Source organism: Drosophila elegans, unplaced genomic scaffold (genome assembly GCF_018152505.1).
Source record: "Drosophila elegans isolate 14027-0461.03 unplaced genomic scaffold, ASM1815250v1 contig_208, whole genome shotgun sequence".
NCBI classification, from domain to species: domain Eukaryota; kingdom Metazoa; phylum Arthropoda; class Insecta; order Diptera; family Drosophilidae; genus Drosophila; species Drosophila elegans.
The window spans coordinates 22270124-22296808 of NW_024545578.1; the positions used below are offsets into that span (position 1 = coordinate 22270124).

At 38.0% G+C, this 26685-nt stretch overlaps 3 protein-coding genes across 11 annotated transcripts; 2 read left to right on the forward strand and 1 right to left on the reverse strand.

The window, feature by feature from the left end:
- The first annotated feature begins 51 nt into the window (after positions 1-51).
- On the forward strand, positions 52-1987 carry LOC108136057 (phosducin-like protein). The gene has a single exon (XM_017256992.2). It carries the CDS (start codon positions 139-141, stop codon positions 967-969), a length of 831 nt encoding a protein of 276 aa, XP_017112481.1. The 5' UTR covers positions 52-138; the 3' UTR covers positions 970-1987.
- On the reverse strand, positions 1516-22752 carry LOC108136053 (rho GTPase-activating protein 20). 6 transcript variants are annotated; one of them, XM_017256984.2, is made up of 7 exons: positions 21709-22752; positions 10520-10721; positions 10271-10454; positions 9691-9753; positions 8366-9300; positions 5480-5924; positions 1516-4072 (listed from the first exon to the last, which is right to left on the reverse strand). In XM_017256984.2, the coding sequence occupies exons 1-7, from the start codon at positions 22155-22157 to the stop codon at positions 3603-3605; spliced, it is 2748 nt and encodes a 915-aa protein (XP_017112473.1). In that variant the 5' UTR covers positions 22158-22752; the 3' UTR covers positions 1516-3602. The 6 variants fall into 6 exon arrangements, with proteins under 6 accessions (XP_017112473.1, XP_017112476.1, XP_017112475.1 ...); XM_017256986.1 differs by lacking the exon at positions 5480-5924 and having other exon boundaries at positions 3953-4072; XM_017256983.2 differs by having other exon boundaries at positions 3955-5924.
- A 989-nt stretch (positions 22753-23741) lies between these two features.
- Positions 23742-25831, forward strand: LOC108136056 (ubiquitin-conjugating enzyme E2 R2). Of its 4 annotated transcripts, none has more exons than XM_017256990.2 (3): positions 23742-23870; positions 24288-24882; positions 25304-25831. In XM_017256990.2, exons 2-3 carry the CDS (start codon positions 24319-24321, stop codon positions 25703-25705), a joined length of 966 nt encoding a protein of 321 aa, XP_017112479.1. In that variant the 5' UTR covers positions 23742-23870; positions 24288-24318; the 3' UTR covers positions 25706-25831. The 4 variants fall into 4 exon arrangements, with proteins under 4 accessions (XP_017112479.1, XP_017112480.1, XP_041564211.1 ...); XM_017256991.2 differs by having other exon boundaries at positions 23743-23870; positions 25310-25831; XM_041708277.1 differs by lacking the exon at positions 23742-23870 and adding an exon at positions 23921-23941.
- The last annotated feature ends 854 nt before the right edge of the window (positions 25832-26685 follow it).

The following is a 26685-nucleotide window of genomic DNA, read 5'->3' on the forward strand; positions in this document are numbered from 1 at the left end:
TACGATCATATCATAAGCCTTCTACTATCGACAGAAGAAACACCGATATATTTATCGATACTACCAATAGTCATTATCCCATCACTAGAACACTAATTAAATTGTAAATTAAAAATAAAAACTCGGTAATTAGCAACAATGGCCACCTTGGAGGATAAACTACTGGGTGAGAAACTGGAGTACTACTGCAGCAGCAGCGAGGGCGAGGACAACGGAGACGAGGGCGATGACTCCAAGGGGGCCGCGGGTAAATCGCGGTCCTCCGGCCTGACCATCGACACAAATCCGGATGCGACTCCGGCTGGGGGATTCCGGCAGCAGGGCTCCACGAACACTGGTCCCAAGGGCGTGGTCAAGGATTGGCAGCGGTTCAAGCAGCTGGAAGCGGAGCGCCGCGATGAAACGGAGCGCCAACGGCTGGCGCTGGCCAAGAAGCTGACCATCACCACGGCCACGGCGGCGGAGGATGAGGAGCGCAAGCGGCAGGAGGAGCTGGACGCCGAGCTGGACGAACTGATGAGCGAGGACTTCCTGCAGCAATACCAGAAGCAGCGGATGGCCGAGATGCTGCGCCAGACGGGACACCACCAGCAGTTTGGCCAGGTGCAACAGCTGAGCACCCATGGGGAATTCCTGGCCTGCGTGGAGCAGGAGAACAAGCACACCACCATCATCATCCACATCTACGAACGACAGTTGGCCGCCTGCACCACTTTGAACAAATGCCTGGACAGCCTGGCCAGCGATTATCCGTCCATTAAGTTCGCCAAGATCTGCAGCTCCGTGGCCGGAATGAGCCGGGATTTCCGCACCAAGGGACTACCCGCTCTGCTGGTCTACAAGGCTCAAGCGGTCATCGGGAACTTTGTGCGGCTAACCGATGATCTCAGCGATGATTTCTTTGCCTCCGATGTCGAGAGTTTCCTCATCGAACACGGCATTTTAGTGGACAGAGCTCTGTACAATTAGGCTTTTAGCTAAGGCCCTAAATTTATGGACTGACAAGTTACTTTACTCGACTTATCCCAAGCCTGGAGCTTTAAAATCAATAGTTTTAGATTCCAAAACCCTAATATGAACCATCAAATCACAAAGTATTTTGTAAAATTCCAAACCATTGCTTAGAGAAATATGGAAAAGACTAAAACACTTTGCAAAACACATGCCAACAAAACATTTCTGGTTATCACTTTTAATAAGGTTTTGTTTAAAACAAATATATATTCTTCAAGCTTACACGAAACAATATTAAGTTTAGCTAATTGCTGAATTAAAAAAAAACTATTTTCTCAATATCATGTTCGAGTTAATCGGATTTTCTTTGACAGATTACAAACTATAACCCTAACATGACATTGAGAAATCGATCAATCGAACAAAAAAGTAAAAATCTTTCTAATTGGAATCTCCGCGTTAATTGTCAGTCAAATTTAGGGCCCAAACTTAAGCCGCAACTTCTGACCAAATATGTGTTCGTAAGTTTAGCATTTAAGATAACTAAGACCAGGCCCGCCCTTTTTAATTTTTCAATTAAATTATTTATTTTTTTCCATTCAGTAATTAGTTACATTATATGTATGATTCTTTTCTCTTCTGGTTTCTATTTTTTTTTTATTGTATACAGAATTTCTTAAAGTGCAACTTTCACAAAATGGAAAATGTCTCAAAAAAATGGGGTAAATCAAAAAAATAATAAAATTTTATTACAAAAAATATTTGAAAAATGTATTCGAAATGCATTATGCACTTGAAATTGTATGGAACAGATCCTGCTCAGTAAATATAGCGTACATCTATAACCTTTCCGTCATCATTTACAATACGTTTTATATTTATGTAATAGGTTTTAGTGGCTAATGAATGTACTTCACTCGAACTCGTACTCTGTAAGATTTATACAATTATATATTTTATAGCTTATAGCCTACAATATACAGCAATAAAAATGATGTCGATACAATAAAGTATTTCTTCTTTTGCTAATCAACAAATTGGTGTTTCTTGGTTTTTTTTTTTTATTCCTATGTTCTGGGCAACATTCAGAGCTTTATGAACTAGTTTTTATAATTAATGGATGCGTTTCATACTACGTATGAAATGGCCAAATAAGTGGTATGTTTTTACACTCGTTTTATTTCCTTAGCTAACATTTAGATTAATTATGTAAATTTAATTTAACAAACACACCAAATGTGGCAAAACACAGCGAGGAAATTGTTTCGTTCTCGAACTTCGCAAAGAATTTTTCAATTTTGACTGAAAAATCTCCAAGTCTGGGATGAGGGGGAAACAGAACTTTTCTAAGTGACGGGGCAGTGGAAATAGATCTGCTTTGGGTCCAAAGGGACCTCCAGCAGACCGTATACTTGGATTGGAACTATTTAAAACTAGTCGTTCAGGGATCGATAAATCGGTTTCTATACAAATTGGAATTACCTCGTTTTGTGTTAGCTTTCGTTTGTTAGTTCTGATTTCCCGCAGGAAGGGCTGTTTTTGCATATCGTGTAGTAAATATACATATTATATATATTTTGGACACATAGACATTCACGAATATATGTACACATAGCACTATTAACGATAACATCATTAGAAATTGATATCCGTTCGCAATTACAAGTATAATTTGAAAACGCTTAACTATATATTAAATGCTACGATTTGTTGCTTTTATCTTTGTAAGAATAATGTAGAATATATATTAGATATTTTTCGATTGGTTTCTGTTTAGTTTTGCTTTTGTACTTGTCTGTATCAAAAATGAATGTAAATCTGTAATATTTAGTTTGGGTCTATGATTGCATTAAAGGGGCTCTGTTCATTTGATTATTTTAAATTTCGGATAGCTTATAAGTAGTATTTTGTAATGGTTCTTAAAAAGACAGAGAGTCGGTCTCGAAATCGATTGGTTGGATTGTTCAGATGTTACAGAGCTAAGAAATTCTTCTGCTTTTTGTATCGTTGTTTCGGTTTGCGATCAGGTGAAAACTTCGTTTATTTTTACCTTGACAATGTTTAAGTTTAGGAGATTCTTGGCTAAAACATAAAGTAAAATCAACCTAATTCACACAACGAAATGAATAAAATTTGGCAATTTGTTGCATTATATAGTTAGTTTAAGTTGTACATTTCTTCTTTTAATTCGTTCGTTTTTTCTGGTTTTTTTTTTATGTTTTGTTTGTTTAACTAAAGAAAATCAGCCTTTTCTTGCTATACACATTAAATACATATATTTACCATAACCTAACATATATGATGTTCTTGGGTTGTCACGGTAATCTCTAGAGATTTAACAATAACAGTGGTTATTGAAAGTTAAACTTGGTTGTAAACGGTGCAGCGGTTGCATCAGTGCACACCTTCTGCCAGATTTTTGCTGCACCAACCAGTTTTATACTTTTTTTTTTTAACATATGGTTTCCTTAATTCTCCAGAGATCGATTTGATACCCCCGTTTTTCTGTGTGTTTTTGTTTGTGTGGGAAGTGTACGTATTAAAAAATGGTTTTCACTTAAAAATGGTTAGATCTAGAGTGGTTTTATGCCGGATGTCCTGGGGGGTGGGGAATCCTCAGCTCTCGGTTCAATTGACGGTTGTCCTTGTTACAGCCGCGGCGGCTTGAAGCTCAGCGTGGTGCTGCACTCCACACCCACATCCATGGCATCCGGCGTGGAGATGCCGCACTCGGCAATGGAATTCCGCACCGACGGCGGCTGTTCGGCGCCTGGCAGCAGACCGACCATCAGCAGGGGCTTGTTTAGCACCGGAACACCGAGACCGGACGATCCTCCGGCTGCTCCAGGATTGCCGGTCAACTGATCACTGCCCAGGCTATTGCTACTGTTGCTCTGACTATTGCCGCCGATCTGCTTCTCCTTGTTGCGCCGCAGCGAGGATCGATACTGGCGCGGCACACTGATGAGCAGCCGCCGGGTGGTGGGATTGTGGGTACTGCTGCTGGTGGTGGTGGTAGTGACGCCTCCAAGGCCGGAGTTGAGGCCAAGACTGGCGACCGGTCGTCGGGCTGCATACTGAATGGACTCGGCGCTGTTACTCAAACGGATGTTGCCAACTAAAGTTCGGGTTCAGGGAATAAAGACGGGTCAAAGAAAAAGAGGAGAAATAATATTGCTGATGAGTTATTTTTGTTTCATTTTGGCGGTTGTGGAGTAGCAAATAAATGTTGGTGTTGGTGTTGGTTTGTGGTTGGTTGGTCTGGAGGCGCTTTCTTGATGTTATACGAGTGTATGGCTTACTACTGTTGTTTGCTGTGGTTGTTGCAGCTGCTGACCGTCTTTGTGGGCGTTCCGACGACAACAACAACTCACAATAACGTTAACAAATAAATGAACAAAATGTGGACAAAACACACACAAAACTCGGGGTTAGTACGCAAAATCAAACAACAACAAGTACAACACAGGTAATTATGCATGTATCACATGTCTGTTGGTGGATCGAGAGTGTAACACACGAAAAACAACACAAAAAGCTTTCAACATCTTTCGGTTTTGGTTATACACAGTATAAATAAATAAAAAAGTTTATTGTTACAAAGCAAAATAATAAATGGACAAATGAGAGCAAATTACACAATATAAATAAATAATTAATATAGTTGATAGCTAAATCAAAAATAATACAAAATAAAAATGGTAAATTTAACAAAATTCCAATGGGCTTGTGGTGGCAACAAAGAAATCTTGGCTTATCATGCTTGGTTGGGGGTTATTAATATCGAATTGGGTACACCCTTTTGATTCCATCTTAAAAACGTACACATGATAAACACTTTGAGTTCCTTTTAACAAAACGTAAATAAACTAAGACCTTAAATATAAATGTTTAGCATTAGTTGGACATAAGCAAAATTCATGATTGGATGCAATTGGTAGCTACAAAACACAAGACATATCATTCCGATCTTTAGAGCTCGCTTTTGTTCTTTTGTTCTTTTTTTTTTTTTTTTTTTTTTTTTATCAAAACAAAAAGTCCAAAACATTAAAAATGACTGTGGCAAAGTTGTTGTGGTTATTATTGTTGCTGCCTGTGCTGCTGTTGTCTTGGCTAACCCGGTTGTTGTTGTCGCTACCGTGGGACAGTTCGGTGGAGGTCACCTCAAAGGACTGGTACAGGGATGCAGCATTGCTGCTGCGATGTTGCTGCTGTGGCGTAGAGTTTCGCAGCAGCAACATGGCCGCCTGCCTGGGCTCCACATGCTGTTGCAACTCGTGGGCCAGCAAAGTGTGTGGGCCACCGCCATCCAAAGAATCATCATCGCTGTCGGTAACCTCCACCAGTCGCTGCTCCTCGTGGACAACAACAACCGGTTGCAGCCGGCTCAAGCAATGACTGGAGTAGTAGCATGTGTTGTCGAGCGGTTCGTGTAGATAAAAGGCCAGATCGTCGCCGAAATTAATGTTGTTGTTGTTGTTGGTGGTGGTGGTGGTGAGCGTAGTTAGTCCGGCATTATAACTACCCGAATTGACGTCCAGCAGCAGGCGACGTTGCTGCTGTTGCTGCTGATGTTGCATGGGCGGTGGCCTTAAGAGGCCCTTGGAATGTATCTGTTGCTGTTGCTGCTGCTCCTGCTGCTGCTGCTGCTGCTCCTTCTGCTGTCCGTAGCTGTCCTCGGTGTCCATCATGTCGTCAAAGTGTTGCTCCTGCTCCTGTTGCTGCTGTTGCTGCTGCTGCTGTTGCTGCCTGCGATAAAAGTGGTAGAGCCACGCCGCCTGATTTCTTTCGCCTTCCGTTTGAGCCTGTCGCATGTCCCTGGTGCTGCCGCCGCCCAAATAACCGGCGGCCGCGGCCAGGCAGCAATTGCTGCACGTGTCCGCCGGCAATTGCAACGTGACCACCGCATCCCGGGGACCCAGGAACCATTCGGAGCGAGTGCGCATGCGTGCGGTTTGGCGTTCATGGACCTAACACATTTTTTTTTTCCAGTTCGTACATGTTTTCATTGCAATTGTTTGATTTTTGGTAGATTGGTTGGTTGGTTGGTTGATGTTGTTGTCGTGTAGTAGTTGTTGTTGTTGTTGTTGGTGGTGGTGGTGGAAAGACGATGGGGGATTCAAAATTATCGCATTAGAGTTTTTGGCAATTGAAATAATTTTTTTTAGCTAGCTGTAATTTTTGCTTGATTCACTTAATTTAAGAAATTTAAAAGGCGAAATCAAAAAAATTGATATTAAACAAACAAAAGTTGACAAAATAAAAACGTGTTAACAATAACAATATGTTTAGTGATATGTAAAATGCAGCAAAATCAGCGCAGTGGAAGAAGTGCAAGATTATACAAAATGATGAAGAAGATATTCAAGGGTGTTCATCATAAATTTAAGATCCTTGATCCAACTAAACTTCACCATGAATACCCTCAATATTCGAAACAAGCATATTATAATTAGGTAGAAACATTCAGTGAATAAACCGCCAACAAGCGTTTTGATTGCTCATCTTGAGAGGTGGAAACAACATTCAAGAATAAATAAATTCCGTACAAAAAGTAAGATTAATTACAAATGCAATTTTGGGTTTTCGGCTCGTGTTTTGTAGTATTTGCATGAATATGTTTTCGTATTTTTGTGTTTTTCTCGTTTTGTTTAACAACTAATTGTTATTTGGTTAAGTGTTAACTACATATAACTATGCCGGAGTGCAGCAAACAACTTAAAGACAAGACAGAGCAAGACAAAAGCAGGCTTCTAAGCTACATAGACAAGACAAACAAGCGACAACAAATCAAAGTGGTGCACAAGATAACAATATAACAATATTTTCGGGTAGCTTAAGTGACTAAAAATATATTACAAAGTAACGATTACAACAAAAGGAAATCATATCGTTAGCTTATGATACAAATCGTTCTAGTTTATGTCTGGTATGCCACACACTTTTTTTTTGTACAGCAAATGATAAGATTCAGAACATTAAAATAAATAATAACTAAAGTGTACATGGTGTGCTACATCTATAGATAACTACGTTTATATACGGTGTCAAGAGGTTTAGAAAAGATTTGTATACTTCTGCGTTACTCGATCCAAGTTATTTTTGATCCAGAAAATGTTGACTAGGGAAAAATTCCACGACCCCATAAATTTCCTATTATTATTAATTTTGGCCATCAAAACATGTCTCTATAAAATTAAGGGCCTAATAAGTTAATTTTCCTTAGTTATTTGAATGAAGTTAGATTTGAAGTAAACTGTCTCCTCCTTCGTAATAATTAATCCAATATTGAATATCTCTCCGATCACCTAAATACTTCCATAATCTTAAACAATATTTACAATTCCACAATATCTTCTAAGTCGAACTTATAGTCAATTGATGAAAAACTTCTCTTATTGCTTTCAGGTTGGTCATTCCCAAGTTTTTTTTGGATTATTAAATACGCAATTTGGTGTTTAGTTTTGTTTTGTGGCAATATAATATAGCACTCGTTTTTTATTTAGTGAAAATAGGTCTTTGGGGCATAGAAAGTGTATTTATAAAATGTTTTATGTTTTTGTTGAAATGGTTTAACATTTTGTTGTTTTCGTTTTTAATGTTTTTTTTGTTTGGTTGTTTATCTTTGTAAGAGAAGTTTGAACAAAAATTAAAATGAAAAATGAAAGTAAATTATAAACATAAAATTTAAATTAGAAAATATGAGTTAAACTTTTGCTCCGTTTTTAGTCCTTTTTTTGTACAGAGTTTTGGTGAAGTATGTTGATTTTGTTGTACTTTTTGTACAGTTTTTGGGGCGTGTAAAGGGTGTGGGGGCGTAGATTCTTCAATTTCTTATGTCTTACAATATAATATCAAAATGTGTTGTTGATTGTTGTTGTTGTTGTTGTGTAAGTAGTAGTTGATTTTCGTTGGCAGGCGCAAATTTTGTTTTGTTTTGGTTAGATTATGAAAATATTAGAAAAAACTAGGCAAACATTTCCAAAAAATGAAACAATTTTCAGCAATTTGCTATGTGATTCGAGTTAAGAGAGATTGAGAGAAAGTCAAAGTAGGAGTGAGTGATAGAGATTAGAGGAGAGAACATTTCCAATTGACAAAAATTCAAACACAAGAAACAAGGGAAATTAAATTAGGGTATTACAAAAAGTTCAATTACAATAAATGAAAATTCGCAACAGAAAATGGAAAAGAAATAAAAAGGTAAAACTTAGAAACTAATATATTCTTGGTTCTTGATTCTTTTTCATTTCCTGGAAAAAAGAGACCAAAACTTAAAAGAAATTCGAGCATTTTGCAAATGAGTTAGACCTAGTATCTAGATCTATAACTAGATGGTAGTACGTTCTACACAACGGTCGCAAATATCTCAAACGGAAATGCGTGAGCCCAGCAAGAACTCGTCCCTCACCTGTGGCAGATACGAGAGGCTCTTGGTGCTCTCCGCATATCGATTGACGGCTCTCAGCTCCTCCATGGTCATGCCGCCTTCGGCTCCTCCTCCTCCTCCTCCTCCGCCTCCTCCATTTCCGGCTCCAGCTCCACCATTGCCGCCACCGGCGCAATTGGAGCCAGTTGCTCCGGCCGAATTGGAGCTGCATGAGCTGCTGTGTCGTATGCCCCGATTGCAGCGGCTGCAGGTTCGCTGCTTGAGCTTGGGCGGCGTGGGATTGCCAGCCGATGTTCCTGCCGGAGCTCCCACTGGTGCTCCCGATCCCGATACCGATCCCAAGCTCGGACGCCTTTCTCCACCTCCTCCGCCGCCGCCGTCCAGGCTCTTGGTGCCCGTGCGCAATCGCCTCTGATGTTGGCTGCTGCTCGGCGGCGCCGGTTTCTTTTTATTCTGTCGATAGCGACGCTTCACAAAGGTCATTTCATCCTCATCCTCGTCGTCGTCGTCCTCGTAGTCCCGCTGATGCGGTTGCATCTGCTGCTGCTGCTGTTGTTGTTGTTGTTGTTGTTGGTAGTGATGTGGCTGCTGGGTCCGCTGCTTGTGGCGATATATGCCGCGACTTCCCTGCGGCGGTGCTATGCTGCTGATCTCCAATTCGGCACCAAAATCATGAACTCCGTCCAGCTCATCGTTGTCCTCATCATCATCGGCATAGTCATCATAGTCGTAGTCCGTGGCATTACCATTACCATTACCATTGCCGTTCCTCTTTGCCGGCAGCGGGGAGGAGGTCATGGCAAAGATGCCAGGTCCCTCCAGCGAAACGGAGAGGCGGGCACAGCTCTCGATGAACGAGTGCTCCGGCGAAACGCCCAGCGAGAGGACACTGTTCTCCAGCGCCGAACTGGAACTGGTCAGCAGGGCGGGCGTCGAGCGGGACTCCTCCTGGGCCACTAAACACAGGTCGGCAAGGGGGTTAACAAATGCATTTTGGATGACTTGTCGTTATGAGGGGATACAAAAATCAACTACAACTACTGGGCATGCAGCACAAATCTATAGAATGGAGGTGCGGTGCGGGGTGGGGGCTTAGGTTTATCTGTTCGGGACACCAGATGATCAGAGATGAGCTTATCGGGTATCAGATACATGTTTATTGATCGCATTCCCCCACACACACACTCACACACACATACACACACACACAGTCACAGACAGAAGTTAGATCGGACAGTGTGGGAGTATAAATAGAGGTGGAGATTCCAGAAGCAAAGCACAATAGAGTATACATCTAGCTACATCTACGGATAGGTATAGGTACAAAACACTTTTCAGGTACTCACGTAAGCCCCAACGCTCGCATTGGCACTGCAGCCAGGTCTTCTCCGCCTCCAAAGAATGTTGCACTGTAAGGGGAAAGCGATAAGAAGTTATTAGCTAGAGAAAATGTGAAGCAATTTCGACCCAATTTGGAAAGCTATTTAACCAATCAATAAATCGATTAAGGACTAACTGCACAAAATGAGTCAACCTTTAACGTGATTCATGGACTCTTTGGTTTGTTGAGTACAATCTAATTAAAAATTAGCTTAACTTTTTCTGCAATTGTTTGGCTTGATGTGCTTTTACATTGTCTATTTTCACACTCTAAACATAAACTAAAAGGTTTTATCTTATTTAATCAAGTTATTAAGGTTAATTTAGTTTATAGTTCTTTAATTTTGAATAATTTAAATTTCCCACTTAATCAGAATAAAGTATCAATTCATTCCTTTTTATAACTTTTAAATTTATATCCCTTTCGAAAAATCATTATTATAAGCAGTTTAATTTCGATCTAAAACAATCTACAATCAAGTGCTTTCTTGATTGCCAAATTAGAGATTGTTAAATGGAATGCTTTCATCCTCATGCACCACTCACATGCGTATTTCTGTTGAGCCAACTTGCCCCGTGGCGGTGGTGGATACTGAAAGCTGCATATCCACTCGTCCTGCACCTTGAGAATGCGTCCTGTGACACGGGCGTAGTACTCGTAGTTATCACGCCCAAAAATGTCGTGGGTGGCAAACTTATCAATTATATTCTGCATGATCTTGGTAGAGACCTGAAAGTCAATGAAAAACACATTTTGAAAATGTTCTGCCGTGAAAAGAGCAGCGACGAACTCACCTTAAACTTGAGCACATCCTCCATGCGAGCGGTCTTGCCATCGCTGACGCAGGATTGAAAGAAACTGGGGGCCACGGACACGCCCAGCGCCTCGCTGGTCATTCCGGTGGAGGCGTGGGCCGCATTGCTCGCTATGACCCGGAATGTGCCGAACAGTAAAACTAATAGATGCTGTGTGTATTTCGGCAGCGAACCGAAGAGTCTGCAAGGGGAAAAGAGGGAAAAGAGAAAGGTTCTTTAAAAAGAATGTCGGTACATAAATCTTATCAAAAGTACACTCTAAGAAATAGTTTACTTTATTTTTATGTTTAAACCAGTTCCTGCTTGAAAGAATTGATTTCCTTTAACCATTCAACATATAATTTATTTACTTGGTTAATTAAAGTTTTAGGAATAATACAATTTGTAAGCAAATATGGCCTTTTACTTAGGTAATTGTAATTTTTGTTGTTTTAATAAATCCCAAACCTAAAATTTAAAAAATGTATTATATATTCAATAATTTTAGATTTAATATTAATTAAACGTTTTTGGGGATATCTTAGTTTTTGACTTTTTTATAGTTATAATACTTTAAAAATTTTAACCAAGGAACTATTTTTTAAAATTTTTTTACTAGGACCAAATTTTGGTTTTTTATAAAACACATTTGTTTCTTATTTTGGAACACCACTAACATTTTAAATAAATTAAGAACTATTTAATAAATGGGTTAAATGAGATCAACTTTTATAAGTTATTTAAATTTCGTTTATTAAGCCCTTTTCAAATTTAGAAAAAAATTTCAAAATATGTATAAGTGCAGGCGATGACCAAAGTTGATTGTTAAACTGATAAATATTTGTGAAGATCTGTTATCATAGCAAAATAAATGGCCTGAGCGAGTTGAGCTGGCAGGGCAATTGTTAGTCATGCTATTTTTTTTTATTACCATTACAGAAGTGCACTGACTCATTCTCAGGTGAACTACTACCACTGATGGCCGCTTGTTACCCATCCAAATGATCGCCTAGCCGGGCCGGCAAAGAAAGTCAGAGCAGCTCCTCTCTGTTCACACTTTCATTTCATTTTGGCGTGCCTAATGGTTTTTCAAAGCAAATGGTTAAGCCAAGTCTGCGGGACCGCCAGCTGCAGCCCGGTGACTTTGGCCGGGGAAGAAGAAAAACTGGTTGGCAACCTCCTCCTAAGCGTCCACATTACACAACTTGATAGAGGTAGCTAACCAAAACCAAAACCAAAACCGAAAAAAAAAAACCTAACCAAAACCAAAGGCAGCACCAAAAGCCAACACACAACAGACAAGCCAAGCAAGGCGCATACGAGAAAAATAAAAAAAACAAAAAACTCAACTCAATCAATTAATGCTTTTAAAAGCAACACTCTACGCGGCATCTCTCCAAAGCTGGCGCTTAAAAAGTGAAAACTCCAAGATCCAACAATAAACAGAGGAGAAGATGACGAAGTGGGGGCTAAAATCGCTTGACAATGAACTATACTATAATGCGATGGCTGTCTGGCTCTATTTTTTTTATTTTCAAATGTGGTGTGAATTGCCCCGAGAAGAAAGAAAAACAGACTAACGAGAGAAACGACAACTTAGGGCGATGATAAGTGTTGCATTTAGAATGAATATCTCTATTCGGAAAGGAAGTGCACCGATAGGCTTTTCGAAAATTAAAGAAAAGTATAATATTGAGAAGTCTCAAGTCTCAGTTAATTAAAGTGAAAAAAAAAGTCAACAGCAATTTATACGATGATGGAACCCGCATGAACTGTCACAAATGGAGAATGCTGTAAATGCTGTAAATTATCCACACAAGACATTACTCTATAATATGTTGGAGAAATGGCGCTTTAAACATACAAAAAAAAGTATGAAAATAAAAATAAACAAGAGCAAAAAAAAAGCATAGAAGTTGATCACAACAGAAATGCTAAAACAAATCATTAAACATCAAAATTGTCAACATTCTATTCGCAAAATTTTTTTTAAATGAGCTGATCATTAATATTCAACAAACTATTTAATAAAAATAAAATGTCGATCAAAGACATATTTATACATAAATTATATATATTCATGGGATTTAATATGGGCCAGATTTTAAGCATTTAAAATACCAAATGATTTATTTTATTGCTGTTGATTCATGACATTTTCTTTATACCTTTTGGTGGGAAATAGTTCTGCAACTAAATATTCTTATCAAGGGCATTTAAAAAGTACCATCTGAACCCTTCTGGGGTTGTCGTTGGTCAAGGTTTTTTTTTTGTCAAGTTCCCAGGTTCATTAGTTCATTGATATCTCTCAATGTGTTTGCTCATCTACAAGTGGGTAAATAGGGGGAAGTGAACAACCCAAGCAATGCCACCAGACCCAACCCAAGCCAAACAAACACTATAGTAACCCATAATCAAACAACCATTGCATTGTAAATAAAAAAACGAAAAGCAAACGTGACGCTGAAAATGTTATGCCAAAATAAAATAAAAAGGAGCAGTTCTTATCTTATCGATACGAATTTAGAAATACACATGTTGAGGCTTCTTCATTGTGAGCATTGAACTCCTTGGGGGTCAAAATGATAGTGGGGGGAAAAACTAATGATCACCTCGAACTCTTGGCTAAATGTTGCCGACTGATAACGATTATCAATTACTAGTCATTTAGTTTTTGATTGTTTTGGCGTCGGTTAACGCCCATAAAGCGGAATGCGTACAAATCGTTTATTAATTGCAATAATTACGTGGAATGCTGTAAAAAAAAAACATAAACACCAACCGCAGAAACCACAGCAACAACAACTACAAAAACAACAACAACAACAACAACAACAACTGAAAGCGGAACAAGTGTTTACGTCTGTCGATATTGGAGAGATAAGCAATATCACTGAACCGAACTGAGTTCCCGAACCCTACGATCCCAAAACATAAGTACCTTAATGGTATGAGTAATTGTGGTTTATTGTTTACTTTATCATTTGATGATTTCTACCTTTTTCAACTCTGCTTCGTGACTGATGGACTCGCTCGGAATCGACGGTCCATTAGGGTCTGTGGATTACCTTATATAATAGCGTTGCGCATGCGCCATATCAGGCTGTTTTTATTCCACTCATTTACATAATCAATAGGCCAAACAAAAAAAAAGCCACAAATAAAGACAATAACAAAATCGGCACAAGCATTAGCATACGTTTCCACGAATCGGTGCTAAATACATAGTTTCCGATTTTGATATATTTAAGTATTTGGCATGCGTAGCTTCTGCGTATTCTTCATTGACAGTCAGCCACAACTCGTCATATTATTTAGATGAATCATTTTCATTTATTGTTAACTTGGTTTATTTGCCCTGCGCCGTTGGCAGCTTTTATTTTTTTCATTCATAAAAATGAAATATGTCGGACAATTTTGTGTAAAGTTTTTATTATTTGCTTCATTTTTCTCTCGTTTTTTTTTGTATTTTGCCGCATTTGTAACAGTTTTTTATCACAATATTATATGTGTCTGCAGATCTGCGATTTGTTTTCAGTCCGTTACGTATGAGAAGTCTCGAAAGATGCGATGCTCTGCCCTACAGAGAAACCAGTTTCTCGATATTCCCACCAACCCAACGCTTTTGTGACACTTTCGAGAGGAGATCGGCGACGCGGTTTCAGTTGTTCGGAGTGAGTAAGTCAAGTGAGTGAATTATGCCGACTGTCGAGGTCTGTGTAAGTGATAAGTGAAATATCACACACAAGATAATTGAGTTTCCTTGCATTGCACTGCATATACTGAACTGTTTTACATTAATGAACAAATGCATAAATGCATATACTTTATGGAATTCAACTGACTGATAGCATATAAATACTGCAATATTCAAAGACTTTTCAGCGGAATGTATATAGGGAAGCATATAAATATGTTTTACAAGCAAGTCAGGGGTAAACAAAATAATTGCAATTAAGAATAGATAATAATCATACAAAATGCAATTCCAATGAATTGTTATTATAAACCAAAAGACGGCAAAAATAAAAAAAAATATTGAGAAGTATGAAGTAACCTTATTTACAACTTTTTATGTATATAGTCAAAAATTGCTTAATAACAAAGAATTTGTATTGTAAGATTTTAAGTCAGCCTTTTTTTATAAAGAAAGCCTGTAATTGACAGCCACTAGCCTGTGAATTATAAAGTTACTATTTATAAATAAGATGGGCATATAAGCAAAGTATATCTTTCAATCAAATTCACGCATACACTTGTGAATAATCCAAATACACTTATACACTTATGGATAATTATCTACAACAATTGTACAAACAGTGAAAAGTTAATTATTTTGATTTACAGCTAGCCCTTTTTAACTTTTAAACTCTAAACCAAGACATTTAAAAAAAAAAATCATTTCCGCTATTAACCAACTGATGTCTCACTCGCATTTTCACAAGCTTAAGTTAATCAACAGATAAATACTGGTCAGTTTTTATATATCATGTAACCATGAGAATGCGCCGATAAAACAAACAATATGTGGATCAATTGATGTGGTCGTCTTTCTTAATGACTCATTTACATTAGGTCATAAGCAAATAAGTTTAATGATAGTCCGGAGTGTTAAGCGAATTACGCATCTCTAGGAATATAGATACAAAAAAATGTGTATGTATCTCGCGATCGCTTATCACATCGGCAACATTTTTTGCCTACTAAGCAGGCCGGATCGGTCAGTTTTATAATTATGCTGCTCATATCTCTTATATCTTAAAGCCCCCCTCTGTTTTTTCTGTCTTTCTGCAACAGCATCAATATTCATTGCGGCAAGGCAAGCTCAATCTGCATCTTCTGTTCACATCCACGCCCAAGTTTCGAGTACACAGAAAGAATAAGGTTTGTTTCAGATATTATCTGATCATAATTTGCAATATCCAATCTAGTCATGCCTTTTAACAGTTTCCACAAGTAATACGCCATATCAATGTATTAGTTTATTTTAAGAAGGACTTTAAATTGCCATTAAGAGTTCATTTTTTTTTTAAATGTTCTGTGTATAAGTTAAAGATCCGAGAGTCAGTTGGATGAAGTGGCAGCCACCGCCTTTGTGTTCGTTTAACAGATGCGAAAACATAACCACAGCGGCAGCAAGTTTTTTTATGTCAGTTGTTGTAGTTGGTCGGTCGGCACAATACAAAAGACAATACGTCATAATAATGAACCGAGCAAAAGCAATACTCGCACCAACAACTTCGAGTGCACGATAATAAAAAGCAGTTTTCAACATACATATACTAAGTGCAAACATCACGATATGCGTTGGATGACGACTATGACCCACCAACCAAGCTAACGACAATGCCCTGATTACACTCCACAACCGATTGTTCGTCTATATACCTCGGTGATCAATCACAAATCGCCGATACTAAGTGGTCTGCCCTCCGTTGTAAGAAATTGCCAAAACAACATTTTTATATAACAATTTCATTATTTAGGAAATAAAAAAAACAATTGCATATTAAATTCACTGAATTTCGTTGGACTTTTTTAATTTTTCAGTTTTGTTTTTCTTTGTTTATTTATTTCAATCAGTTAATCGTTTTTCAAACTGTGTTACTTGCGGCACTACATCAATATACCCTTATAGAAGTACATAAACGTTGAAAATGAATACATAAGACTCTCATCCAAAATTCTTTATAAAACTGAACAAATTATTTGTTCGGATAAAACCATGACTCCCAAGGGAATCGATTCCCTGGTGGCCAGTGTATATCCGCCATATGTTTTCAGTGACTACGTCGTCTGCAGTTCGGTTGTTCATCGTTCAACGTTCACGGCGATTCACTGAGGGAAAAGTGCGAACCCAAGAGAACCCTTGAGGAAAAGAAATACAGACGGTGCGGTCCACTGACGTAAGTTTCCGCGCTTTTCGTATGTTTATAAGTACATTTTTGTTGTGTTCGCTTTATTTAACATTTATTGGTTTTGTTTGGCATTGCTGTTTACCTACGTCGACGGCAGTTTCGAGTTTATATTTATGCAAAGTCAAATTCGAATGGATACTTCTGAGGTGGCAGTCAATAAAACAAGCAGAGATTAGCAACCCCACAAAAGGTATTCAGAGCTTTACCACACTTCTCAAGAATTACCAAGAATTCTAAAAGATTGTTGAGTAATTGGATATCATTTGAATAAAAAAAACATTTTTTTTTTTTTTTTCTTCAATTGTTCATTATTGTTTTAAAAATAAGTTTTAAAAAATAAACAGTCAAATATTATTAGTTTTCATTTTCAACTTTTCAGGTTCCTATAGGATTCAACATTTTCACAAAATTTCAGCAATGGTAAGTCTTAAAAAGTTGATTAAGAAACCCCGGAAAACAAACAAAACCTACCTCGACCAAAAAACCGATAAAAAGTGAGAACGTTTCATACTCACAAATAACCAATACACAAAAATGATTAAGATTGATAAAAATATCTAATCACTCATACATTTTTAATTAGAGGCAATACCACAGAAGTTCATTTTTTAGAAAAAGCAGAACAAATTACCTAACTAAATTAATTTCACAAATGTATCCCGAAAAAACAGTTTAAATCCTAATGCTTAAAGCTTAAAACTTAAAAACAATTTGTGAAAGAACAACTAAAGGGCTATCTGTAAAGAAATTGCTAATTCTAAAGAATTAGTTTTACATGGATTTTGGGTGGTGTAACTACTACTGCGTATCCATCCGTAAATCTTTTGTTTTGTGCAACCCCGACCGATAAAAACCGATAAAAAAGAGAAAACAATACCTTGCCTCTGAATAACCATATATTATAATCAGGAAGCGAATCTCAGTCGTCTGGAAGTGGGCGGGGGATGGGGGAGGGCCCTTCCAGACATTGGATGACGTTGATGGCTTATGGACATATAGACAAGAACGTTGTTGCCGTTGTTGTTATTGTTGTTGTTGTTGGTAATGCCATTTGGAACAATGCGGCTTTGTCGTTTTTGCACTGCAGTTTTTGCCATTTGTTTGTCTAGACCAACAAAAGCGGGCAAATTCTCATTCCTCCTGCTCATCGCTCTATTCTGCACTTATCAGTATTCGCAGCAGTCAGTATTCCCTCCCATGCCAACAACAACAATTGTCCAGCAGGCAATTGTGTAAATAGCCTATTAACTATGGCCAGCGACTAAGAAGAAGCAGAATAGTGTGCGTAATTGAAGAAAGGGCAAGCGAAAGGAGAATATAGAAAAATGAAAGAAAGAAAGGCAAAATGAGCAGATGGCATATGGCAGCTGATCGGGCAGAAAATCTGATTTAAGATCGTTTTCCCGCAGGGGTTTAATTTTCCTTGCAAAGCAATAACCGATTTTTAAATCAATATAAAAATAAAAAACCAAATACAATGGCGATTCTGATAATAAATAACACAATTTTTACATTAATTTACATAAAATATCGCTTATTTAACCCTTTACAAATACGTTTGAGGTAATACATTTTGCTTTAAGTCAATAAAAATAAGATGATGTGTACACTTTTATAACCTTCCACTTAATATTTCTTGTCAAATTTGTCCTTTCATTAAATTAAAATAAAAACGGTAAAATTTTACAAACATTTCATAAATGGGTCAAAGTATCTTTTTTCAGGACTTAATGTAAGGGAGTTGAAGAAATGACTGTATATGTAAATAGGAGTAAAACAAAAAGCAACAGGCGTTGAAAAAAGCTCCAAAAGCTTTTTTCAGCCAGGCAACAAGTTGCGAATAACAGGACTAACTTAAGAAAGAGAAATTGGGAGAGAGAGAAAGCATTAATAGCACTCTCTTCCAGCAGCTGCTTTCTTAATTTTTTTTGTCTCCTTTTTGTTATGTTTGTAATTTACACAAAACAAAACAGCGGGAAAAAAATACACAGTTCATTTATATGTAAGTATATTTAGACTATTGCAAAAACGTGCAACAATGACGTCGATGCGCTGCAATAACAGCAACAAAGACAACAAAAAAGTCAGCAGCTGGAAAATACACAAACACAAACGATGTGCCAACTGATGGAATTGAGCAGTCTCTCTCTTTCACCCCCTCTCTCTTTCTCCCTTTTTGTATTTTTCGCGTTTACGTTTAATTGATACAAAGTTTCCAACGCGTGTCTATTTATAAAGGTGTTGGTGTTGTTTCTTTCGGCAGAGGCGCTATTTTCGCTCATTTTGTTTGATTTGATTCGACTGTGATTGCCCAATGTTGTTTTTGTTGCTGTAGTTGTTGCTCCTGCTCTTGTTGTTGCTGGTGCGCCTGCCCCAAAAAGTAAATAAACAAAAGGATCGAAAAGCAGCAGCAGCAACAATTACAATAAATGTGTATATAATTGTACAGGTTTAAAAAGTTTACACATACACACAGTGGCGGTCAGTAAAATAGTTATCCCGATAACAAAACATTCAACGACATTTTCAAGATTAAATGAATATATATAGAAAATAAATTGTTTCTAAATTATTAGAACAATTGAAAGAAAAAAAAATTATGCTCAGATCATTATTTTAATAGATTATTTTATATGACTGTTATATTGTCAACTTAAATCAATTGTATGTTTCAAGAAGAGAAGCAAAAAGACACCTTTTGAACAATAACATTTGAAATCCTTTTTTCTGTGATTTAAAATCTTTTTGAAACAAATTTTGATTTGGTTATAAGAAAACAGCTGCTATTTTTTCAACCGCTGCTGTGCACAAACGCACAGGTTGCCAAACTGAAAATTTACGTTTTCCAACCCATCTTTCCCCCGAAAAGCCTAACGCGAAATGAAAATAATTTGGCGGTCGATTTCTACGCATGTAGAAGTTTTAAATTTATGTTTTATTGCTGACGTTATTTGTTTACACGCACATTTGGCGCGGGATTTAATGTAACCAATAGATCTGCTGACGCAGTAGCATCCCCCAATCCCAATCCATCTCAATCAGGCGATTGTTTAGCAAGTTAACCAACAGCCAGAGGAAGCCCAAATAGACAAATCATTTCTGGCTGTCAATTGCAATCGATCGGCTGTAAATGTTCGATTTCTTAATTACTGCAGGCCTCTCACTTTGTGAAAAAGAAGAACGGACAAAAAACAATCGCAAGTTGCAGCAGCAAAATATTTCGTTTACTTTTAATTGAGCCTGCGTTTGCGGGTTTCTTTTTCTGTGTGTTGGCCCACGCTTTATGCTCTAATTCAGATGGTTAGAAATCGATTGCAGAAAAAAAAAACAAACAACAACCGAGAGTTAACCATCAGCGAATCAAAAAATCCAAGCTTAACCCTTTCAGCGACTTCTGTTTACATTTCAAAGTTTCTTAAAACCCATACAAGGCTAAGCAATGAATCAGCGAAAAGAGGAATAAATTATATACCTACAGTCACTATTTTATAATTTAAACTTAGGTGCTGCCGATCAATAAATACTTTGCCACAATTTGAAGACTTGCAATTTATATAACTTAATTTCTGTCTTTATTTTTAATAGTTTTTTAATCTGAATTTCAAATTGCTATGTGGAAGCCTATAGTAAATATCTTGTTATAAACAAAATAATTTTTAAATAATTATTAGAAATGTAATTTTTTTATACCTTAAAAAGGCAACCTACAAAGGATGTTTGTAAGTATGTATAAAATACTATCTTAATTTTTAATACAGAAAATGTCTTGTAATAAACATTTTACCATCAGTGTTATACGTTGGTTCAATATTTGCAAGTAATACTGTTTATTATAAAACCAAACATTTGTTGCTTGCTTTTTCTGCTGCCGCACAAATTATGTAAATTGCCTGGCACATCTAAGGGTTAAGCGAACGCTTAACGCTCAAGTGAAAATTGGTGAAAATCCACACAAATGTGTCAACAAGTGACATGCAACAACAACAAAAGCGATATAACAACAACAGCAAGAGCGTAGGCAATGAAAACAACAAGAAGCAGACTTTCCAGTGAATTAACTCCCCCTGAAGATTCTTTAGGCTGCAACCGAATCTACATCTACATCTATATACATCTAAAGATCCGGTTCAGCAAGTTTACCGCAAGCTAGTTACACTACAACAAAAAAAACAAACATCTATGTGTATGCCGGACACCTGCGGTTAAAATAATAGTGCATAAAACAAGAAAAGACGCTAAGCAAAGTTCATATACACTTGAATTTAAAAGATGAATACAGTTCTGATTTTATGAACATGTTTTCCCCCGATTGTTCACAGACGTTTAACCAAATTTATATTGTTAAGTACAGAACTTAGAATCTATATATGTAGTCTAGTCGAATTAATAATAGCTTCTGCAGGAGTACATTGAATAAATTCCTGTAGTCTAGCACACGAACTGAATACTAATTTTCCTGGTAATACATCCCGAATAATAATTCTTTTCACTTGTCTTCCATTAATTTATGATGTTGTCGAACACTATTTGTTTGGTGAAAATATATTAAAATGCCTTTGCAGAATTTATGGGTATTGTAATGATTTCACTGAAGCCTAATAAATTGTCTATGTTCATTAGTTTTAAAAACGTTTTCCAAATTAAGTGTTACTTGAAGTTTTACTTAAGAAAAAATTAGTTAAAAACTTACATATTATAAGAAAGCAAGCAAAGTTAATTATATTTTATTTGAAGTTCTTGCCCCCGTCGTATGTATAAAAAGTTTGAAGTCGGTTTTAAACTATTCTGCTCTTTTAATGTTAGTGTTTTTTATCTATTTAGGAAACAATTTATTTTTTCTTCAAACTCGAGCATTATTGCGGCATATAAAAAAAAAAAAACAAAAAAAAACATCATTTTAAATGAATGCTCAGTTATTGTCTAAAGTAAATACAATAAACACGATTGTTAGCAATGGAATGTCCAAGTAGACTTAATCATCGACTAGTCATTCACAGATTTCCTTAGTAAATCATTAGATTTCTGATGTTATTTACTTAAATTCTTTAAGGAAATAATTTAAGACGTATTCATCGCGATATTTTTTGAAAGCATTCAGAATGAAGTGTTTAGTTACAATGAAAACGCGCAACTTTTTTGACAATGGAATGTCTGAAATGACTGAATCACGGTTTGGTCACTTTCACTGATAACCGAGATCCCTCTCGAATTTTTCTGGTGCTATTTAAAGGAGCCTCATAGTGGCGAATGCCCCACCTTCTTTGGACTCACCTGTGCAGTCGCTCCGTTTGCTCGACTTCGTTCTGCAGATCGTTGATGGCGAATAGCTCCATTTCGCCGCTGCGCCCGAATATTCCATTGGGTATCTTGCGCAGGAACTTCTTGAGAACGCTGGCGATGGTGAACACCGAATAGTTGTCCACGTTGACCAGTCGTCCGGCCTGCAGGAAGTGGATGAGTTTCTTCATAGCGCCCTGATGTCCGGGGGCGCGGAATACATCCCGGCGATTTGGGGACTCCTTGTTCAGCTTGAGGATCAGGACGAGCAGGGGTCCGGGAATGTTGTTGTTATGCTTGCAGACCTCTTCCAGTGGCACCCCGAATTTTACCTTTTCCAGGCGATACGGATAGGCCGGGGCGGTGGCGGGGTGGCCACAGGAGGTCACCACGTTGCCCAAATCCGCGGCACGCCTGTGGACGCGTTCTGCCCAGCTGGACATGGTTTTTCACGCGGTTTTCTCGCTATTTTCCTATGCGTGCGTGTGTGGGTGTGTATATGTGTGCGAGGTTTCACGAGCAGGGGAAAATGTGCTCGGCAGATTTTATGGTTTTATGCTGGCCAAAAACATGTTCACTTAACTGGAATGTTAGTTGCTTCGCTAGCTCTTAACACAGGAATTGATATTTAATTCGTATATTTTTTTATCCTATTTTTGAGTCTTATTTGAAAAGCCACAACTTTTGTTTTTCTGCCAGCTTTGATTAAAAAATCGCCACCACTCCTTCTGTATGCATTTTTTTTTCTTTCGCGTCTCCCTTTTCCACTGCGTTTCTTCGTTTCTTTTTTCGCTTTTCTTCTTTTTGGCCAACGCCTCGGAGCTTTGCTTTTGCTTTTTTACGGCTCAGCTTGCTGAATTAAACGCTCGACTCTAGGATTCTGTTTAATTACATCGAAAACGCGGAGTTTGGCGTACACTGTCGGTTAGTTTTGCACTAGTTTAGTTGTGTTATTCGGGGAGTGTTTAATTATTTTGTGGCGTTCGCCCGCACGCACGACTTTTTTCGCTGTATATTATGAACGGAGTGTGACCGTCAAGTGAGCGTCGCAAAATACCAGAGGCTTAGGGGAATATACCAAAATGGCCGTAGCAAATACCTAAATCCAGCCAAAATAAATTACTTGTTAAGGGTACTCCACAATTTTATTTTGATTTTACACTTTTGGCCAAAAGCACAAAAAAGGAAGATATCACTATTTTTTTCTTTCAAAACTATCAATGTAAAAATAAAATAAAAGCCGTTGATAAAATTAACTCCAGAGAATTTGACAAACTTATAATCTTCGATTACCCAGGGTGCAATTTGTTAACTAAATTTATGGATGGAAGTCCCTAAAAACAATAATAGCTTATTTCCACAGAGATCAATCCAAATTCCATCATCCGTTGAAGGGTAAGGTTTTGCCGTTCCAAAAACATCCTAGTTAGTCCGCCGTTAAAATTTGACGGACTTTGTTCTTGCGGTCACATTTGTTGAAAATTCCAAACGTTTCCAACGGATGGACTGTGTGGAAAGAGGGCATAAAACCAATAACTTGATCTTAGCAAGTGAACCGGTATAATACTTACATAGCATTGTAAATCAAATATCAAATTTTATGAAGCAGATAATTTACTTACGGAATCCCCTTATTAACTATGTTATCGATGTTTCGAAACCAATCCTTGCAGCATGCATAAATTAGAAGGTGGTAGACGAAAGGTAAGAGAAGAAGGGCTGCAGTAAACAAACACATAAAAATTCCGTGAGTTTTAAAAATTAATACAATTTTATAATATAATAATATATAATAATATAATAATACATTTATAAATGTATAAATCTTTTAAAATTAATTAAATTTATATGAAATATATTTAATATATATTGCTTACATCTTATTAAATAAACACAAATTAAATTTTATGCCGTTCTGTATAATATCCAAACCTATCAGCTTGAATTGAACCTCACTGAAAACAAGGAGCTTGTGACGTCACACTCTTCATCCCTGAGAACATGCGCGAACGTCACCTTCTCAGCGGCTGAGTTAATGTTGCCATCCCTGGCATCCCTGGTTTTTGTTTTGTAAAGTGAAATTGTTGCAAGTCAAACAACAATAACAAAAATCATTAAAAACGCGTGAAAATCGGCAAAAACTCTTGGCTACACAAGTACGTACAAAGCTAAAGTCGACGTTGAAATATTAAAATCCGTTTTCCATTCACATTTCCGTTGGCAATCGGTAATTAATTTTGTGTTGTCTGCTGTGAAAGTAACAACAACAACATCAAGAGTAACGTCAAGAGCAAAAATAGTTTTCCATTTTCAAAACGACAAATATAGATGTTTTTCTACCCGTATATCAGATATCCAGATATTAGACCAAATTTTGCAGTTTAGCAAGCCCAAAGGCAAACAGTCATCGCTTTTGTGACGTGCTCACCTTGAATTCATCAGCAGGCAGCAAGATATTGACCCTGCACATAGACACTCACGGGCACAGAAATAGTAGTTACCCATTTAATATACCTCAGATAGAAGCAAATATTGATATGTTTCCTTGATGGGAAAACGTTTTTCATTGGCAGAGCACGGCGACAACTGCAATTGGGTGAACAAATGACCACCGCCGCCTCCACATCGCAGCATGCGACATCGTCCTCCACATTGATGGCGGGCTCCGGATCCCTGGCCACCTCGTCATCCACCTCCGCCGCCACCACGACCACGCCCAGCAGCTCGGCGGTGCGTGCCCTGGCCATGGAGTACAAGTCTCTGCAGGAGGAACCAGTCGAGGGATTCCGCGTCAAGCTGATCAACGACGACAATCTGTTCGAATGGGAGGTGGCCATCTTCGGGCCCCCGGATACCCTGTACCAGGGCGGCTACTTCAAGGCGCACATGAAGTTCCCGCACGACTATCCCTACTCACCGCCATCCATACGCTTCCTGACCAAGGTCTGGCATCCGAATGTCTACGAGAACGGGGATCTGTGCATATCCATTCTCCATCCGCCGGTGGATGATCCGCAGAGCGGCGAGCTGCCCTGCGAACGCTGGAATCCCACGCAGAACGTGCGCACCATCCTGCTGTCGGTGATCTCGCTGCTCAACGAGCCCAACACATTCTCGCCGGCCAACGTAGACGCCTCGGTCATGTACCGTCGATGGCGGGACTCACAGGTTAGACTGGCTCTTCTGGTCGAAGTAAATGTCTAGTATACGGACTTCCGAATTTGAAAGGCTGTTTAACTATATTGTTCAGAATCTACTTCAATATTATAGCGTTGATTTTAAAATTTGTTTACTTAACTTTTATAAAAATTTTAACCACATTCAATTTGGTTTCTTATATCAAAATGAATAAAACATGATTCTATGTCCTTATGAACGTACAAAAGTTTCCCTAATATCAATGACTTCAATATTATGAAGTTACTAGTAAGCCAAACTCTGCTCTAGTTGAATGAAGATATGCCTGTGAAGAATTTCAAATTATGTCAGCTTTAACTACACTATACGACTAAAACGCCTCGCTAGAAGTCCGTATACTAGACATTTACAACCGCTAATTGGCTCTTTAATAAGGACGTACTAATTTCAGGGTAAGGACAATGAGTACCCCAATATCATACGCAAACAGGCCCTGGCCGCCAATGCCGAGGCCAAGCGGGAGGGCATTGTGGTGCCCATGACCCTGGAGGACTATTGCCTAAAGCCCACGCGCAAGCCCACAACGGAATCGGGCCTGGATGCCAACTTTTACGATGATGATTTCGATCTGGAGACGGAGGATGATCTGCCGACAGACGATGATTTCGATGAGGACGACGACGATGATGAGGATGAAGACGAGGATGAGGAGGACAGTGCCACGGCGTCGATTAGCAAAAATAATGGCGCCAGCAGCAAGTGCAAGAACAACGGGCTGGGCAGGGAGGCGGCCGCAGCCGGAGCGGATGATGCCGAATCCGCCGACGACAGCGGCAAGGGCGAGACCACATAATGCAGCCAGACTAGAGTCGCGTCATCTTTTCCTCCCACGCCTGCCCTAAGCGGCGAGCCACCGCCTTTTCATTTCTCCAACATTATTACTATGATTAATGCTAATTATAAACGTTTCAAAACTAAACCGAACAACTGAGAAAACAATTATTTACCTAGTTTATACGAGGGTAGAATGAAACATGATCCTAAGCTGATTTTACCAACTCAATTTTAATTTAATAACTTAGATGATTCGTATAAGCTATTGGTACGGAGCGGGCTAAACTCAATTTCCAGCCTGTGGCAAGCAATTAATAGAGTTCAGGGACTTCTCCAAATCCTTTTTACGCAGTTAATAAACACAGAAACAAAACTATTAGAAACCGATCACACACGAAACTCAACCAGAAAAACTGATTATCAATATACATGATATATTCAGCATATGTACTAAGTATAAATTAAAATTTAAAAATATACATACACACATTTTTATGAGCGAAAACGAAATACAAATGTCCCAATTCGAGACACGAAATCCTATCGTACATACAGACAGGCATAGAGCATCAAGGTAAACAGCAGCAAAGCATACACATTATGAACAATCAATGGATTTCAAGAATAAAAGCAAATACGGAACCTAGCAATTAAGCCATTTTTAAGTGCAAAATTGACAGAGTAAGTTAAAAAACCAACAATTGCAATACAGAAACGAAGAACCGCATTGTATAAACAGTAACAGAATTGCAACAAAGATAAATAAGCCAAATAAAATTACTGAAAAAAATTTATGGCCTTTTAATCCGTTTGGGCTGGCTCGCATAATTGTGAATAAGAAATAATATTTTGGGTTGCTTTTTAAAAAGAGATTAAAATACTCAATTATTTTATATTTTACATTATAATTTGGTTTGCTTTTTAAAAAGAGAACAAGTTATGCAATTATTTAAGTTTTAGTTTTATATATTTTTTTCAAAAAACATCTTTTGCTCCTAA